The 12,771-nt window shown below is 35.6% G+C and overlaps 1 protein-coding gene across 5 annotated transcripts in view; it reads right to left on the bottom strand.

The window, feature by feature from the left end:
* The window catches only part of LOC150099762 (uncharacterized protein C2orf42 homolog), a 243,042-nt gene that overhangs the window by 49,932 nt on the left and 180,339 nt on the right, over positions 1 to 12,771 (bottom strand). For all 5 annotated transcript variants that reach the window (XM_090403602.1, XM_090403600.1, XM_090403603.1 and 2 more), the window contains one exon: positions 11,674 to 11,778. In XM_090403602.1, the coding sequence (XP_090259728.1) occupies positions 11,674 to 11,778 (105 nt within the window). The remainder of the gene's footprint in view (positions 1 to 11,673; positions 11,779 to 12,771) is intronic.

Raw genomic sequence — 12,771 nt, forward strand, 5'->3', positions numbered from 1 at the left:
GACGATCCGAAACATATTAAGGTCACCAAAAGACAGCAATGCCTTCTTCAAAATGCTGGAGTATACAACATCCCTTGCTCTTGTAGTCTAAACTACATAAGTCAGACATCAAGAAGTCTGGAATCTGGAAATAAGAAAAAAAGGAGAATATAGGGGATGTTAAAAACAACAGAAAGATAGTTCCGGATTAGTCCTCCACTTCTTCAACAGAAGCCACACCATTGAATGGGACAAAAGTTCCATGCCTGCCTTATCTAGAAGAAAATTTCCAGTGTCGCAATTTCAAAGAAGCCACAGTGGTTCTCCATTCTGAAAGCAGCCTAAACAGAAATGAAGGAATGTTCCTGCCTCATATGGAAAACCCTAATAAGATCGCTAAACTTGCCAGAATTTAATTTCGCGCTGCAAACTACAGAGTGTGCACACACAACAATAACTAATGACATAATAAATTTAAATAATAAATAATAACAATAATAAATTTATACGTTTGTTCTATGTACTAGCGACTTGGAGTTGTCTTTACCGTTTGTATGCCCTGAAGAAGCCAAACAGCCCAGCTGGTGAAACTTGTTGGCATAATTTATCATTAAATTTATTGGTAAAAAAAAAAAAAAAAAAAAAAAAAAATAGTGTAATCTTATTCTAAAATTAATTATTAGTAGTTCCTATTAACAATTTTTCTCAAAATTAACCTGTAAATTTCTTGTCAGGTTTCCAAAATGGGCACACATTTCAGTCTTTTAAGGCACTTTTAACTGTATCAATCCACCTAGATCTTGATCATACTCTAGGTCTTTTTCATGAAATTCTGGCATCATACACATCTTCACTAAAAATTGTGTCTAAATAGCTGACATAAATTCATTGAGACACCAGATAACTATAGGTGTTATAAATGTATGTTGTATAGTATGTTAGAACAATGGGGAAACTAATATTTACTAATTTTTTATTATTGATTATTTTTACATATAAGCTTGCTCTAGACAAAAAAAGAAAATTTTCAATCTACAGAAACCTCGATTATCACGGTTATTGTTGCCATGAAAAATACCACAATAATCGAGTACGCGATAATCAGGATAAATAATGCATGTAAAATGGGTGATCAATGCCAAGGATTTTTCAAATCTATTAATTAAATTTTATATATCAAGTAAAAAAGAAACGTGTTAAATGTGCTAAGTAAAAAATGAAGGTTCATTAAGAAAAACAAGATTATTCTTTAATCTTTATTTATATATAAGAAGTACATACAATTATTCTTTCTTAGATAAAAATTGGCATAGAGTTGTCTGGTGGAATTTTTTCTTTCTTTTTTCTTCGTATAAAACTCGGTAGCAACAGATGGAATTTTCAATTTCCTGATGAACTTTCAGTGATCGCTCGAGATTAGGATCGCTGTTCAAGATTTTTTCTTTAAAATTTTCAGCAATTCTAAACATTTCGTCCATTTCTTTGAGGATAAATTCCTTTGGTGCCAAGTTAATTTGTTCGTCATTATCATCGATTTGAGCATCGTAAGCACGTTCTCTCTCTCTCTCTCTCGAGGTTAATTAGGTCTTCATCATCCAGCTCCTTATCATGTGACTGAAGCAGGTCCTGAACATCATCTTTTTCAATTTCTTTTAGTCCTAGATCGAAGCCCTAGAGTTTGCAGCGTGGTCTAAAATATGGCGAACAGTTGATTCATTTAGACCGCACTCTCTTGCAATTTTGGCTTTGGTTATGCCTGCTTCATACTTATTTATCATGTGCAACTTATCTTCTAAGCTGATCACTCTACGTTTCTTCTTGATAGCTGTAGACTTGAAATCATCCTTGTTTCTTTTAGCATTCATTGTAGGGGTAAATAACAAGAGAAATAAATATCCATGTGTACTTCAGGCAAGGGCGGATAGTTACTGGTAAGAAGGCGACGTCGGATAAAAACAATGCGCTACAAGAGAGTGATATCTGGAGAGTGGCGACTCGAACTGGTTGCATATGTAGTGGGCTACATCTCGCGGCCACGATAATTCGAATTTGGAGCGCAATAATTGGAATTTTGGTATCAAATTATAAACCGCGATAATCGAGGTATTCCTGTACTTGAAGGTATTCCTATAAGTAGGGATGTGGTCTCATACTAGGTAATGTTTTCTGTGTTCCAGCCTATTTTCATAGCTTTTGTCATTTTACTGCTGATTTTAATACTAAATTTGTTAAAGCAGTTATTCAATCTTCTTAAAGAATCTTGAAGACCTGCTAAAGATTTATTTATAAGCATAGCATCACCTGCATAAAGTAAAGATGCTACTTTCCTTCATAAAGTGACATATATAGATGGCAGAGCTAATATACATTCTTGTCTTACCCCTAACATCAATCCATCTTCCTATACTGGCTTCATTTTTAACGTTTATTTCAGACAAATTATGGACTCTATAACGGTGTTAGAAATAATTATTTTAATTTCCTGATGTTTCAACCTTCATATTATTAAGTTCATCATCTGGAGTATACACACACACACACACACATACATATATATATACACAGAGACAAGCTATATTATATTTCACACAGTGTGTAAAGAGACAATAATTTGATCAACTGTTATTCTAATGGCCTGACCACTAGTAAAAATAAAATAAAATTAAAATAAATAAATGAAATAAAATAACTACATCAAAGCTATATTTTATTAAGACAACATCAGAGAAACACTCTTTCATATAGATGGTTTTATTACAGCAAAAATGATGTCCTAATTTAACATGACCATTGTTATATTAGATTTAACATTCTGGATTACCTATGGTCCTATTTATAATTAACTCTTAGGGAGAAAGGTTATGTGGGTGGAATCCTTCCATATTCTTGGAATTTTTAGACCATCATTATTGTTAAGATTAGGGTGGTTGATAAGAATTTCACAGACCTCCTTAAACTTACGTTCATACCATGTTTTGGTGTGATGTAAACAACAGATGCTTTTCCAGTCAATTCTATGTAAAGTGTTCAGGGCATGATCAGAAAGGCCAGCTTTACCATAGTTATTATATTTAATGTGTCGTTTATGTTCCTTTTTTCAGATAGGAATTGTGCATCCTGTTTCCCCCTATATAAAGCAAATTATAGTTTCTAAACTGTGCAATGAATCCGGTATACTCCAGGATGGGACAGTGGGGGAAGAGTGGATGCTTGGATGAGTTGAGTAAGTTCTTAATTTTGCAGGAGGTTTAAAGGTGGCTTCAAGGTTGTATTTCTGTAGTATTCTGTTTATTTTATCAGATATTCCTTTAATGCATGGAATGGTTACAATTATATTGTAGTCTAGTTTATTTTTGTTTTTAAGCGAGGTCTTGTGAAGAATTTTGTTGATAGTATTTTGGCTGTAGCCATTTTTTAGGAGAGTATTGTTGATAAATTTTAATTCATCTTTAAGTGCTTGTTCATTGAAGCAAATCTTCAAAGCCCTGTTTTTTAGTGACACCAACACAAAAACTAGATGTCATTAGTGTGTTAATGACACCTAGTATTTGTGTTGGTGGTTTTAGGAGTTTGTGCATATATTAGCCAGTATGTGCAGGTTTCTGGTAAACAGTGAAGGAAAGACTGCCAGAAGGAAGGTGTGACAAGTGTATCTAGAAACGGAAGTGTTCTGCTTTTCAATCTGAATTGTATGCGTTTGCGCTGTTTGTTTAGGTGGCTGAGCAAAGTGTCTAATGTCTAGCAGCCATGGGGCCAGATAGCAAAAACATCGTCAATGCATCTAAGCCAGACTTGGTTTTAAAGGAGAGGAATCTAGAGCACATTGCTCAAAATATTCCATGTAAAAGTTAACAATTGGGGGGGGGGATAATGGTGAGTCCATGGCTGTGCCTACTTTTTGTAGGTAGAAAGTGTTTTGCCGCAAAAAATAGCCAGAACGTAGTACATGTGCAACATTCACGATGTTTTCACTATCTGGCCCCATGGCCGCCAGACATTAAACACTTTCCTCAACCACTTAAACAAACAACAGAAATAATTCACAATTGAGACTGAAAAGCAGAATACCCTTCCGTTTCTAGATACACTTGTCAGAACGTTTTCCTTCTGGTAGTCTTTCCTTCACTGTTTACCAGAAACCTACACATATTGGCCAATATATACACATAACTACTGCTACCCAACGCAAAAACTAGGTGTCATTAACACACTAAAAAACAAGGCTTTGAAGATTTGTTCCAATGAACAAGCACTTAAAGATAAATTAAAAGTAATCAGAAATACCTTCCTAAAAATGGCTACAGCCAAAATACTATCAACAAAATTCTTCACAAGCCTCACTTACAAAATAAACTAGACTATAATAAAACTGTAACCATTCTATACATTAAATCTGATAAAATATCTGAATCTATATCTGATAAAATAAACATTTCAATTTATTTCTGATCAAGAATTTCATTTATTTAGGATCACATAAGGGTCACTAGATAACTGGGAGGAGACCTCCACAGAGCCCTTGATCAAAGCTAATTGCTCAATGGCAGTCATCATAGAAGGCAGGGGCATGCCGGCCATATGTGCAATGTGTGCAATGCACACAGGTGCCAAAAAGGAGGAAATAGTTTAAAAAAAAAAACTGTTTTTAAAGTGATTTCTTTATTGGAGGGGGGGAGGGGATAGGGGCACCAACTAAAGTTTTGCACAAAGGCGCCGGACACTACTGGCATGCCCCTGATGGCAGGAAGCATTAACAAACAAATGATATAATATTAAACTTGAAATTAAGCACTGACATTCTAGTCAACAAATAAAGAGAAAGAGGAAGTTGTTCTCACTAGGTTCCACATAGGTCAGTCATCTTACATATTCTTATTTACAGAGAGCTAATGACCCTCCCATGTGTGAAAAATGCAATACATGTCTCACTATTTACCATATACTGGAAGAGTGCCAGCACTTTGCACGAGAGAAGAATGAAATTTTTGCCTACCTGGCCCAAACCATATACACTCAGGCAAATTGCACGATGTTTTTAATTTTTTTACAAAGAATTAATTTATACAAACACATTTGACTGTAATTTTGTTTATATGTAAATATCGTATTGCTTCACTTAACTTTTGTATGTGTATAGTACAAATTATGTAATGTTTTGTGATGAATATGTGCAGGAGTTGAGTATTAATATATATATTATTCATTAATTTAATTTCTGACCAATCATGTATTTCTGTAGCCTTGTCATAATTTTGTTAACATGTAAATACCACACTGCTAAACTTAATTTTTATGCATACATATTATATAATAATTCCTCTTTAACTCTATGTATTACTGTAATAACATTTGTTGTAATCTTATATGTAGATACTGCATTCCTTGGCTTGGTGTTGTACATGCATTTTGCTTATTAACTTGTATTGCTGTCTAATTATGTACTGCCTTAAATGCTGCAGTAATTTTGTTTATATGTAGGTATTGCATTGCCCAGCTTAACTTTTGTGCATACATATTATTTACTATTTTTTTTGATTAATTATGTATTGCTGTAGGACACCTTGTATATTTGTGTGACCTTTTTGTAACTTTGTTTATATGTAGATACCAAGTGCCAAATTTTATTTTTATGCATGAATGTTGTATAATAATTCCTTTTTGCCTCTTTATGTATGGCTGTAAAAACATCTGTTATAATTTTAACCAGGGCCGGCGCTAGGCTGGATGTTACCCACCTGCAAAGCTGAAATGGGTGTCCCCAAACAAATGGCAATTTACGTTAAAGATACCAAGCTATTTTAAATATAAATAGACCTGGTTTTAATCCATTTCCCAAGTAAGCAAACAGACAAGCAAGTCAAGTTTGCGCCTGCAAGTAGGAGTGACTCCGTACGTAGTGCAAGTCTAGTGTGGCAAAGGTAGAATAACCTCTGATCACGTGATGAGAGCTTATTCCACCTTTACCACACTAGACTTGCACTACGTACGGAGTCACTCCTACTTGCAGGTGCAAACTTGACTTGCTTGTCTGTTTGCTTACTTGGGAAATGGATTAAAACCAGGTCTATTTATATTTAAAATAGCTTGGTATCTTTCACGTATATTATACCCAAGGTAAAAAACTTTCTAAATGGAAATTTATTTATTTATTTTTATCATAATCATGTGGCTGGTAATTAGTTTACGGAATTAACAACGCATATAAAGTATATTAATTAAAGGTAACTTTAATGAATAACTTCTATATTTCGGCAAAGTCACATTGCCATCTTCAAGAACATAAAGATATGGTATGTGCACGCAAGCACTAACACAAAGCAAATGAGGAAGAAAGCAAGAAACTAATATTGTTCCTAAAGTCCTCATAGTGCCTTCTTGTGGGCTAATTTGGTAGTCTTGGCAGTTGGGCTGAAGTTCTCATAATGTAAGTCTCCCAAATTTGGGGTAGTTTCATGCACCCAAATTTGTTGGGGTTAAGAACGTTTTTTAGAGCTGCTGAAGATTCTTTGAATAATCTTTCGTATTTAAACTTGTTGCGATGAATTATTTTTGTTTTCTTCCAACGAATTTTATGGTGGAATGGTCTGCCAGCCCAGAGCGGCTGTACTGGTGAAACCGGATGTAGTCTTTGCATTCTGAAAGCCTGATATTTGTTGTTCTGCCTGTTTGGCCAAAGTAGGACAATTTGCAGCTGCAAGGGACCTGGTATACTAGGTCTAGGGGAAGTGGTTGGTCTTTGGTAGGGCGGATAAGGGATGCCAACTTTTTATATGGTCTGTAACAGGAAGTAAGGTCATATTTTTTGAGGATATTGGTTATTTTCTCAGAGGTGCCCTGGATGTAGGGGATGGTGATAGACTTGGTGTAATCTTTATTGTGGAGGGGGGTTGTGGTTTACTGGTTTTAGTATTTTTTGGATTTTTTTGGGGTTATAGCCATTGGCTAAGAAAGTGTTGAGGATGTGGTTTAGTTCAGTAGTCAGGGCCTTGTCATCTGAGCAGATTAATTTTGCCCTGTTATATAGTGTTTTTATAACCCCATATTGTTGTGGGGGGGGGGAATTGCTGGTGAATGTATCTGCCAGTATGGGTGGGTTTTCTGTAAACAGAGAAAACCAAAGATCCATCAAGCTGGCGGACCCAAATAGAATCCCGCTCTATTTGGGTTCGCAACCTGCCTAACCATATCGCCAACAATGTAAGACTGGATGTAGTCGGTGTTCTCACTAAAGCCAAACCTCCAAAAACCAACTTATCCAAAAACGAATATGCAGCCCTACAAGAATTGAAAAACAACAAAAAAAATAGTAATCACCAAAGCTGATAAGGGAAGCGCCACTGTGGTGCTCAATCAAAAAGACTACAAAGGTAAGCTAAATGCTTTAGTACTAGACCGTACTACTTACCTCCCCATTGAATATAATCCGACCAGCTCTCAGATTAGAACTCTCCACAGACTCCTTAAGAAAGTCACTTCTTGGCCTGTGGAAGTCACCAACAAACTTAAACCTTATAACTCTAGACCCCCCCCAATTATATGGACTCCCAAAAATACATAAACAAAATGTGCCATTGCGTCCCATAGTGGATGGCATTGATTCCCCTACATATAAATTAGCCAAACATTTAGCCAAAACGCTCACACACTACACTGGCAACACACCATCACACATAAAAAAACTCAGCCCACTTTAAAGCCAGTACTGAAAACCTCACACTCCAACACACTGACATAATGGTCAGTTTTGACGTCTCCTCCCTATTCACTAATGTCCCACTCAAAGAAACCCTTGAGCTCATCCAAGCCAAGTTTCCTCCTGATATCTCAGCCCTATTTCAGTTCACAATGAACTCAGGCTATTTCGTTTGGCAAGGAAAGTTCTACAAACAGATAGAGGGGACAGCCATGGGTTCACCACTTTCCACACCCTTGGCAAATTTCTTTATGGAGACATTTGAACAGAAAGCCTTAAACTACGCCTCACAAAAACCCACTATTTGGCTTCGTTATGTGGATGATGTGTTTGCTATTTGGCCACATGACTCAGACACACTCCACTCCTTCCTAACACACTTAAACAACCAACACCCCGGAGTCCAGTTCACCTTAGAAAAAGAGGAAAACAACACCCTCCCTTTCCTAGACACTTTAATCACCCGCCAGCTTGATGGATCTTTGGTTTTCTCTGTTTACAGAAAACCCACCCATACTGGCAGATACATTCACCAGCAATTCCCCCCCCCCCCCACAACAATATGGGGTTATAAAAACACTATATAACAGGGCAAAATTAATCTGCTCAGATGACAAGGCCCTGACTACTGAACTAAACCACATCCTCAACACTTTCTTAGCCAATGGCTATAACCCCAAAAAAATCCAAAAAATACTAAAACCAGTAAACCACAACCCCCCTCCACAATAAAGATTACACCAAGTCTATCACCATCCCCTACATCCAGGGCACCTCTGAGAAAATAACCAATATCCTCAAAAAATATGACCTTACTTCCTGTTACAGACCATATAAAAAGTTGGCATCCCTTATCCGCTCTACCAAAGACCAACCACTTCCCCTAGACCTAGTATACCAGGTCCCTTGCAGCTGCAAACTGTCCTACTTTGGCCAAACAGGCAGAACAACAAATATCAGGATTTCAGAACACAAAGACTACATCCGGTTTCACCAGTACAGCCGCTCTGGGCTGGCAGACCATGCCTTAGATATCCACCATAAAATTCGTTGGAAGAAAACAAAATTAATTCATCGTAGCAAGTTTAAATACGAAAGATTATTCAAAGAATCTTCAGCAGCTCTAAAAAACGTTCCTAACCTCAGCAAATTTGGGTGCATGAAACTACCCCAAATTTGGGAGACTTACATTATGAGAACTTCAGCCCAACTGCCAAGACTACCAAATTAGCCCACAAGAAGGCACTATGAGGACTTTAGGAACAATATTAGTTTCTTGCTTTCTTCCTCATTTGCTTTGTGTTAGTGCTTGTGTGCACATACCATATCTTTATGTTCCTGAAGATGGCAATGTGACTTTGCCGAAATATAGAAGTTATTCATTAAAGTTACCTTTAATTAATATACTTTATATGCGTTGTTAATTCCGTAAACTAATTACCAGCTATGTCTAACCAACGTATAAGCCTTGCTACTAGAATCATAATCATGTGGAAAGAATTTACAAACATTTTTTAAATTTGTAACTGTAACTTTGTAACTTTTTCTAACTGTAAATTTGCAGCAATTATATTGACTTACCTAATTATTATTACTTAATTCTTTAAAAAAAAATTTAAAGATAGAATGAAACTTCATACTAACACTTTGAAATGGCGCCCGCCTTGTAGTGGCGCCTGCCTGCAATGCAGACATGCTTCCGCTGGTCCTGATTTTAACTATATGTAGATACCGCATTCCTTGGCTTGGTGGCTTGTACATGCATTTTGTTTATTTAACTTGTATTGTTGACAATTTTTGTACTACTGTAACCTTTAACCTTGTATGTTGCTGTGCCCTCTGCTGCAATTCAGTTTCTATGTAGACTGCTTTGTGGAACCTAATTTTTGTACAGGCATATTGTTTACAATTTTCTTGAATTGCTTATGTATAGTTGTAAACTTAATATCGTACAGTATGACCTTTGTAGTTTTTGTGCCAAATAAACTATAAACCCAAACCAAAAACCTTTAAGGAATGCAGAAAACCGAGAGGGATTTCTGACCTTATGCTCAATCCTCCCCTTTTCATAGTACACATCTCTTTAGTAGGATCTATCTGAATACTAAATGAAGATGGATGAGCTGACGATTTGGAATTCAGCCAACCAAACTGTATTCTGTACTGACTTATGCTGAAAGAGAAAATGATAGTACAACAAGAAGAAATGTCACCTGATTAAATAAGGTTCCTGTCTGAGAACAAGGGCAAACAGGGAAAAGTTAGCTACTAGAACAAAGTCAACATCAGTAGAATTCAAGACAGGCCATCAATGTAAGAAACAACAAAAGAAAAGAAGTGTAGGTGATAGAATTAGAAAAGTAATATTGACATAACCGGTGGTACCAAAACGAACAAGACAAAAACATGCAAGATTCTTCTAAACAACAACTACAACCTGCTATTTCAGCAAGAGGTAGCTATAGTAATCAATAATAAACAGGAAGATAACTTTTTGTAATGGCAGGCAACTTCAAGTAGAGTGATGCAGATAAATACAAGAATGGGAAATTGGACAAATTGTCCATGGTTCCACAAAAGGTTCCACTAAGGAAGAATTTTTTGAGTCACTAGAGACAACAGTTGAAATAAAGAAACAGTTGGTCTTTGATAGAGATCTAAACAGCTGAGTAGAAATGAATAACAGAAATACAAAATGTTTCAGGAATTAGAGAAAAGAGCTAAGCAAATAATAATGTTAAGCTCCTGCTGGATTGCAGGACTTTGACTATTCATTACTAATACCATGCCCCAACATAAAGCACAAAAAGAAATAAGACTTACTAACTATAACATAGCGATATCTTCATGCTGGTTCAGGACACAAGAGGATTTGAAACTGGAAGTGATCATCACTTAGTTTTAAGTAAGATAAAAATGAATTTTATATTTAGAAAGAAATATGTACAAATATTTCAAAAACAATCAAAGTTGATAAGCTTGCGAAGATTAATGGTAGTCTCAAATATGCATATCATTCAAGAAAAAAAGGTCTCCATGGCTTGGTCATGTTTTCAAGAATTTAAAAACAAAAACCAAATTTTCATCCTGCTTAAAACTCTTGAAAACACTTTGTTCAGTCAGATATTATTATTATAAATTATTATTACGTAACACCTGCAGGGAGTCCAAAGACTCATCGAGGGAGTGCACCTACTCTACAACTCCCCGTCTCATCAATCCACCAACCGCAACTACCTTCGTCTACACCAACACCATCTACTGACAATTACCACCACTAGTATTCTCACAGATAATCACAAACATCCACGCCATGGCGGGATTCAAACCTGCAGCCTTTTGGCTGAAGAACGGATACACTAACCACTCAGCCTGGCTATACTGACTGATTCAGGTGTTTTCAAGAGGAAGATGTGGTGAAGTTGCAATGAGAGAAAAATTACAACTCCATGATGGGCTTATAAAAATTACAAGTCAGCCAGCCTGTAATTTGACAGAATACAAAGAAAAATCTAAGATAGCTAAGCTATGTGTAAAATTTAGTTAAACAAAAGTTTCAGAAGACTAATAAAAATATAGAAGATAAATATCAAGAAGGTGGCAAAATGTCTGGAGGTTGTTGAGAAAGCCTAGAAATTAAGAATAAAATATGCAGAAGGAATTAGAGATAATAAAGGTGACGTGAAAACTGTAGATATTTTAGATGATAAGGAGATCTGCATCTCCAGAATATGTTTAATATGCCCTTTAATGGAATCACTCATTAATGCATGTTAGAAAAGTGGGGAAGAAATAAGGCACAAATCTAATAAAGAATTTTTTTATTAGATTAGAACCTATAAACAGAAAAATCTCACTGGTAGCAACTTCAGTGCAATTTTTGCTAATGCTTCCATTTAGAAATAATAATAAACTGAATAGCACTCCATCAAACAAATTTACTCTTAAATGCCAAAATGATATGAAACTTTTCATAATTCATTAAATTAATTAATACTAACCATCAAACTGGTAGTGCATAGATTGATTGATCTGTTCTGTGATACTTGAAAGCCACTGCTGAAATGTTAAGGAGACAGCAGATTCATCAACTGAAACTTGAGTAACTGTAAAGAAAAAATTATAATGTTATTAATGTTTTCAACTTAGCAGCATGAACAAAAATTTATCATTTATCACACTTGAGATTAGAATCTCAAGTGTGATAAATTTGAATAATTTAATGATAATGTGACAGTACCAGGTTTCATAATTATGTAATTATGAAAACAATGAATACAGATGGTATTACTAAAATTGCAGTGGTGTGTAAGACAATCATCTTCTGGCTTCTCATTACCATTTTCCCTTTGCTTTTAAAACTCAATGGCTTATCATGGCCAAACTTGGCTTCTTGGAAACATAATTAGTGCTCTGATAGGGCAGTTAATCCTATATGCACATTGCATTATGGCGGTCAATTGTATGTAATTTGAATACTGCAAAACTAAAAATTAAAAACAAAATTGCAAACATTTTATTCTTTATTTGACTTTAAATATTTTAAAAATTAAGACTTGATTTGTCTATAGAATTTTGTTTATGCTTACATTTAATTGCTAGCTCAATGAGCTTCTGCCTTGGATTTTTTCTAAATATTTAATAAGCACTTTTTTTTCTTTTTTTTTAAACTTGAAGAAGTTTGCAATGATCTGCTATTTTTCTATGATGATAATGCCACTGACATAATAACAATGATCTGCTATTTTTCTAGGTGCTAGCCGAGTGGTCAGTGAATCCGCTCTCCAGCCAAAGGATGTGGGTTTGAATCCTGCCATGGGCATGGATGTTTGTGATTGTCTGTGAAAATGAGTGGTGATGATGGATGGTAGATGGCATTGGTGGTGATGATGATGGTAGTTGTCATTCATTGCAGTTGGTGGATTTCAGTGGTGGAAACAGAGAGTTGTAAAGTAGGTGCTCTCCCTCGATGAGTTTTTGGACTCCTTGGAGGTGTTACGTAATAATAATACTGTTCAGGCGCTGTCCTTTCTCTTCATCTTAAGCCAATCTGACTTAAGTATAAAAATAAGTCATATTTAACATGAATGCTAACCCTA

The sequence above is a fragment of the Typopeltis vanoorti genome, chromosome 14, assembly GCF_054136105.1.
Source record: "Typopeltis vanoorti isolate ZY-2024b chromosome 14, IOZ_Tvanoo_1.0, whole genome shotgun sequence".
Lineage (NCBI taxonomy): Eukaryota > Metazoa > Arthropoda > Arachnida > Uropygi > Thelyphonidae > Typopeltis > Typopeltis vanoorti.